At 45.1% G+C, this 6,871-nt stretch overlaps 1 protein-coding gene across 1 annotated transcript; it reads right to left on the bottom strand.

The window, feature by feature from the left end:
- Positions 1-148: 148 nt before the first annotated feature.
- Positions 149-6,602, bottom strand: rangap1b (Ran GTPase activating protein 1b). The gene is made up of 16 exons (XM_078279377.1): positions 6,497-6,602; positions 6,036-6,162; positions 5,774-5,901; positions 5,548-5,607; positions 5,238-5,417; positions 4,894-5,028; positions 4,467-4,625; positions 4,271-4,384; positions 4,081-4,180; positions 3,808-3,892; positions 3,155-3,329; positions 2,941-3,024; positions 2,738-2,840; positions 2,537-2,625; positions 2,186-2,307; positions 149-1,502 (listed from the first exon to the last, which is right to left on the bottom strand). Exons 2-16 carry the CDS (start codon positions 6,145-6,147, stop codon positions 1,409-1,411), a joined length of 1,740 nt encoding a protein of 579 aa, XP_078135503.1. The 5' UTR covers positions 6,148-6,162; positions 6,497-6,602; the 3' UTR covers positions 149-1,408.
- Positions 6,603-6,871: the final 269 nt, after the last annotated feature.

The raw sequence follows: 6,871 nt of genomic DNA, 5'->3' as shown, positions 1-6,871 counted from the left end.
TAAAGGAACAGTTCGCTTCAAAGTAAAGATATGTCTCTAATTCACCTCACGGTCATGCCCGTTCAATCTCCACTGAAGTTGGAAGATTAATCTCAGTTATTCTGTTAACCCCCCCCCCAAACACACACACATATGCACAGACTAAGAGTCACGCTTTTTAGATTGGTTATATTTCTGACAGGACTTACAGTACAAACAACATATCAGGAAATCAAACATTTTCCTGACAATAAAAATGCAGTCCACCTGGTCTAATGTTATACAGAAGAGTATCTAAATGCCATAAAAGTGTATTCCATTCTCAGCCTTACATGCTCCCTCCCATCACCAACACCTTGCAGGGATATGAGGCAACATCAGAAACTGAACTAGTGCAACACAGTCATATAAGAACACAGTTTTCATTTTTTCATTAAGAAGCATCAGGTAAAAGTGATTCTGGTCCCCCCCCCCGAGCTCTGCAGTGTTTTGACTGGGCTCAGTGCACGGCGATGCACACACACATACATGCTGTGTATTCAAGCTTGTGAGTGTGTGTGTGGTGCTCCAGCATGCGGCCCATTCCGGCTCAGTCTGATGCACACGGCGCTCTGACTTGACCTCATGAGCAGCAGTGTGATGATTGCGATTGGACATACTGTCCTAAAAGTTTAATTCCCCTTACTCTAGCTTTTTTTTTCCCTTTTTCCCCCAATGCCAAAAAACTACAGCATCAAAACAGAAGAGTCAGCTCTTTATTTTTGACTGTGTTTTTTTTTGCTCAGTATGATTTACATGAATACTTGGCCTTTTCATTTTTGTCTCAGCACTCCATAACGTTTTCACAGCATCAAGTATCAGAGCATGTGTGATTATAAGCCCAAAAATACAGCAAATCTGTAGCTGTGCGTTCATCACAAAAATGAATACCTCCTATTCTTTGCCAAAATGTACTGTACGTTTTCCAAATCAATTAAGACCTGAAATCGGTTAAACCCGTCATTTCGTAGCTACGTAGGAACCCCGTCTATAAAAAGATGTTGTTTTGTCGTCGTTCAACAGTGAATTCTGAAACCATGTATAACTAAATGCAAAGCAAAAGTAGCAAAAGGTGCCAGACTGACATTGTGTAAAAGTAAGCTCCACTCTAGGATACAATCAGTTTCATTCTTTACACATTCACCCAAAGGTTACCTAACGTGTATTTCTATATTTGTATTATTGCTATAAAAAAATAAGTCACAAGCACAAGTATAAAAATAAAAACTAAGACATTCTGGACAGTTTTTTTTTGCCTTCATAAAATATACAAATCGGGAATGGAGATACATTAAGTGGTTGTCCGAATCCCTTGTTCAAGTGTAAAGTTCCCATTAAAGTCAGTACAGTGTGCGTCTGTGTCCCAGTGTTTGGTACTGGCAGTGGTTGATCAGTGGGATAAGCGTTGGCCGTGGCACTTCTTCTCCAGAGTGGAGCTCAGGTTCTCACTGGCGCTGCTGCAGGACTCCAGAGCTTCACTGTTCCTGCACGTTCACAAGTCCAGAACAGAACAGTACACGGTGACATGCAGGTTACAGATTGTTCTACGCTACTTTTATTAAAAGGAGAATTGCGGTCGATTTCAACACGTAGCTCTGTCTTTTGGAAATGTGGAGTGCTGTCAGTAGCAAGAAAAACTAAAAACAAATCGGTGCTGCCTACACCGTGTTACCCCCCCTGCTAGCGTTAGCACCCAACAGGCTTAAACAGGGCAAGTTTTAAACGTGTTTTTAGCCTCTAAACATGCTCGAAATGTCATTACAAGTGCCCACCCGTGTGCAGTGATTCCTTCCGAGGGAACACAGCAAATTTGACTGGAATATTGGATTGTAGGAGTTCGACAATCGACTAGTGTGGACTTGACCGGAAAACAGGAAATAAACAGAGGTATGTGCACTGGCTGGATTAACACAATTTATGCCTGTCTGTCACATCTACTGCAGTCAGATTCGCTGTGTTCCTTCGGAAGGAATCACTGCACATGGGTAGGCACTTGTAATGTCATTTCGAGCATGTTTTACAGGCTTAAAACATTTAAAACTTGCCGCAGTTTTTTTTTTTTGCCAGCACTCCAAATTTCCAAACAACAGAGCTACGTGTTGAAGTTGACCGGAATTCTCCTTTAACAGGTTGCGCCTCGAAACGTGCAGATGAAAGACGGTCCTACTTGGACATGAAGGTGTGAAGCAGCGATGCGTGGTGCTGGGGGAAGTATTCCTGCTGGACAGCGTGCTCCAAACACAACAGCTGACCTGGGACCAGTGACACCTTTTTCACCTTCCCCTCTCCCTGAAACACGGAACAGAAAAGTAGAAAACTAAAAAGGAACTGCTTTTATATCAACCAGTGACAGAAAGGGCAAGAAAACTATGTCAACTGTGTTACAGTCTAAAGATAATTAAAGTTACTGTGTGTAGAACTTTAATGTGATTTGACCGTATTAAACAACCCTGGTGCCCATTAGTTCTATCAGATTCTTTGGACACGCAGGGTTGGGGGTGCTGCAGCGGCACTGTACCTTGAGGATCCCCATCGTGACCAGCAGCGTGGAGAGGAAGCAGTATGACTGCAGGGCAGAGCCAGAGAGGAGCTTCTTCAGCACAGCGTCTGGGAGACACAGAGACGCAGGTCATGTAACGAGACAGCAGGGGTCAGCTCTATCAACTATAGCGTTCAAACCACTGGTGGAACACTTCATAGTAGTGGCATTTGTATTCACCAATAGTTTCAAACACAGCGCTCTTGGTCTCTGGTTCCTCACTGTACAGAGAAGCGATTTTCAGGAGGACATCAGCGGCCTTGTGTGGGTCAGACGCATCCACCTGGTGAGAAAAGAGAAGAGTTTGGACTGTTGGATCAGATTGTGGGAGGAGCAAACGACTTGCTGGGACACTTCAAATTCACTTCTTTTTAAATTCCTACTGTTTGCTGCAGGTTTGTCCTCATCTCTCCCAGCTGAAGGAGCTTCTCTGCAGAGGGGCAGCTGAGGAAAGACATGATCTCTGGCTGAGGGTGGACACACACACACACACACACACACACACACACACATTCAAGCTGACCTGCTGTCTGGTAAATCCAAAATCATGAAAATGTATGCAACATGTATGTTGCACGAATGTTCGCGTCATCTTACTGGGCTCTGAGGTTTTGCAGGACTGTCGTCTTTTCTGGTTATTCCATTTTCCTTCACAATTTCACCGTCCTCCTCGTTGTCTTCATTACAGTCGTCACTGGCAGCATCATCATCGTCGTTTTCATGGTCGTCCTCATCTTCCTCACCCTCGTCATCAGGTTCTCCCTCATCATCACTAAAGTGAAGTCAAGAGAACAACTTTTTTTGCCCTCAGTAAACATACTTAATTGTTGAATTACAAAGCTGATCAGAGATAAGTTGTGTTTTTTTTTGTACTGAAAGAACTACATAAATCGCATCAGGAACGGTTCGTTGGATTACTACATATTACTACATATAAGCTGTAGCGCGTAGCTTCTGTTGCCCCCATGAGGAATTCTAAGTAATGACAACAACACTGTCGGTGCGTCACGCAAGCCCTAGGTGATCTCGCACCACCACCGCCAGGCAGTTGCTAGTAGCGTTTGTCCCGTCAAAACACACACACAACGGAGGATTACAAAAAAATTTGGTTGATAGGCTTTATTCGCTTTGTATCAACTCAATTTGGCAATGGCTTGAATGTAACGGACATTCATTAATATAAAATAGTCACGCACTATAACTAATGGGACGGACGGACGGATGGACACACGCACACACACACACACAACCTGAGTGATGCCAGCATGTCTCCTTTGTCCATGTTTTCCATAGCTTCCCTCAAAGCCTCGCAGCCCTCCTCTCCCAGACAGTTACCTGTTAGAGTCACATAGGTTTGAAAAAAATAATGTCCACAATTTTACAACTTTTCCGGCATTTACGTCACATTTAACAATTTTCCGAGAAGATCCTGTTTTCCGTGGTTTTCCCAGCCATGGGAACCTCTCATTAAACTGCTACTTGTACACGAATAGCGAGACCAGTTCCACAGTCAGCGCTCGTACCGTTCAGGTCCACTTTCTCCATGTGAGGTTTGTCTGTGACGGCCTGAGCCACCACCAGAGCTGCTGCCTCCGTGATCTCCCCAAATGACAGATTGAGCTCCTGAAGATGTAAAAACGTAGCAGAGCGCTGTCATTAGCCTGCCGACAATGCAGACGCACACAAAAGGCTGAACTTTGATGGTGAACTTACCTTGAGGATTGGCAGTCCCTCTCTGAGGACAGCAGCGAGGGCGATGGCTCCTTCAGAGCGGACCAGACAGTCTCCAAAGTTGATCACCTGAACGTTCCTCAGGTGCCTCAGAGCCTGCATGGCAGAAAGAGTTTGACTCAAACACACGCGCTACATACCTAGGACTACTTATAGGGAATGTGTGAACAAGCCTCACCTGTGCCATTGCCAGCGTGCCCCTCTTGGTGAAGGTATTGTCGTTAAGGTTAAGAAGGCGGAGCTCAGGGTTGTGTCGCATGGCTGAAGCCAACGCCATCACCCCTGCGTAGTTAATACCATTCTGGGGCATGTGGACTTCTTCCAGGCTGCCTATCACCTTACATGGACAAACAGAGAGAAGTCTAAGATTTCAAATATACAGTGATACAAAACAGGGCTGCTATTTCTCACAATCTCCAATTGTTACAGCAAAAAGATAATTCGATTTTTTTGTTTTACGTTTTTCTCAACTGATAGTAGTTGTTATACAGATATTTTTGACGTTAAGTTTCAACAGCATCAGAATAAAAACTTGATTTGTCAGTCTAGTGTTAGTCCATGCACTAAAGATACTGTCAATCAATTTGAGGGTGGTCATTTCCTACCTGAAAGGCTTTAGCCAGGGCACTGGCTCCTTCATTTTCCAGGCGGTTCCTCCCTGCGATGAACACTCTCAGTTTGAGCGGAGCTCCGTGCGCTAATGACTGTCTGTGGCACTCAATCAGAGCTTCAGCCAGAATCTACACAAACCATACAGCGCTGTTACAGTCTGCACTGGGATGCAAACATGCATTAAAACCTGATCTGTTCGGGATATTTTCGCAGCAGTGGTTTATTGTAAATCTGGAGCGCGTTCTTCTTTTCTTCCAGTTTATTTGGGAAGAGGACAAAAGTACTATTACTTGGAGGTGCGTGAGAGAGTTAACAGCGTTGGGTCAAACAAACTCACCTTTCCTCCTCCGATCCCCATACCACAATTGTTGAGCCTCAGCTCCCTTAAGGTGTGGCAGGAAGGGCTCTTCAGCAGCTGCTCGATTCCCTTCACACCATCTGGCCCAAAGGCATTATCGCTCAGGTCCAGCTCTGTTAGCCTGGCCCCTGCACTCATTAATGCACTGCCCAGAGACCTCTGATGGGTGCACAGAGAGGCAACATGTGACACAGGCATGTTCTCAGAGTGGATATCAAAGACATATATTACAACACTTCCTCTCAAAAACAAATCCTAAAATGCATAAACCAGCGGCTGAAATTCTCACCAGGGCAGTTGGGATTTCAGAGCGCAACCTTCCGGTGAACATGTCGCTCCAATAGCATCTCTGAAAGACACAAAGAGCTTTAAACGGAAAGAAAACAAGTGTGGTGTGTCCTCCTTTGCTAAAGCAATGGGCAGAAGGACATTGGGTTATATGAAATTATCATAAGTAAGTAAGTGTGGTCCTGCCCATGTGTCTTCACTGTGAATGGAAACTATGAACAGAGTACCTGGAGCTGATCTTTGCTCTCCAGAGCTTTGGCAATGGCCCGGGCTGCATCCACTCCCACCGTGTTCCCCTCCAGGCGCAAAGCTCTCAGACCATGGTACTGCTCTATCTCACAGACCAGCTCCTCCACTGAAATCACAGAGAACAGGTTGTTAGGTCTGAAGAGGAAACAGCCACCAGTCCTCTGATGTCAGTACAGTGGCGAATAAAATGAGGGGCGGGGGGGAACTAGACCCTCTCTGCTGCCCTGCTTCACATCTGACCTGATTCTGCGTTGTCCAACTTCAGTCCCAGGCCTTTATAGCTTAACTCTCCATCCCCGACGTGGGTCTTGGAAAGAGCATCAGCCAGCTGAGCGATGTCATCTGAGGCCATAATGACTCTATGTTCCTGAAGTCAGACATTAAAGAATAGGATCAGGTTTTCTCAACGTATAGCTAGCGTTACATGAGCGGTAGTACAGTAGTTTGTCCGAAATCGAGAATTTATGTCCAATGACAGTAGATACATTACAAACAGGTCGTTACAACAGTAGAAGAGCTATCAACAACAGTCAGCTATTTAGCCTCACTGGTGCTAACGTTAGCTAGCAAAAGCGCGCAACATAAGAAACGTTGACACCACTAGCTAATGTTAAACGAACGTGACTGTGAAGTCCGGACTTTACAACGTGTATTTTGTGTTGAATCCGTCATATAGCTCTCATTGAAGCATCGAAACTTACCACAAAGAGTAATTTTCAAGGGAAACGATAGGGAACACAACACACACGCCGCTCTTCCGTGCAGCGCGCCGGTTGCTCAACCATGTTACGTCACGTTGCCCCGGTTTCTTTTTCGTTGGTTCTGTTTACGTCAGAGCTAGTGTTTTTACCGCCATCTGCTGTTCGAAGTCCGTCATCATCACCCGCTTGGATTTGTTTTATTTCAGTTTACTGGACCTCATTGGATCCAAACACCATAGAGTGACGGATGTGCAGAGAACAGACTGTATGATTGCAGAGTAAAACTGTATCAGCAGTTCATGAGGCAGGTTGAACTTCTTAAACTGGCGCAGGAAGAACATCCTCTGCTGGGCCTTTTTCCTGATGGTATTGTAC

The sequence above is a fragment of the Sander vitreus genome, chromosome 21 (genome assembly GCF_031162955.1).
Source record: "Sander vitreus isolate 19-12246 chromosome 21, sanVit1, whole genome shotgun sequence".
Taxonomy (NCBI): Eukaryota; Metazoa; Chordata; class Actinopteri; order Perciformes; family Percidae; genus Sander; species Sander vitreus.
The sequence above is the reverse complement of the archived record's forward strand: the minus strand, read 5'-3'. Positions and strand labels throughout refer to the sequence as shown.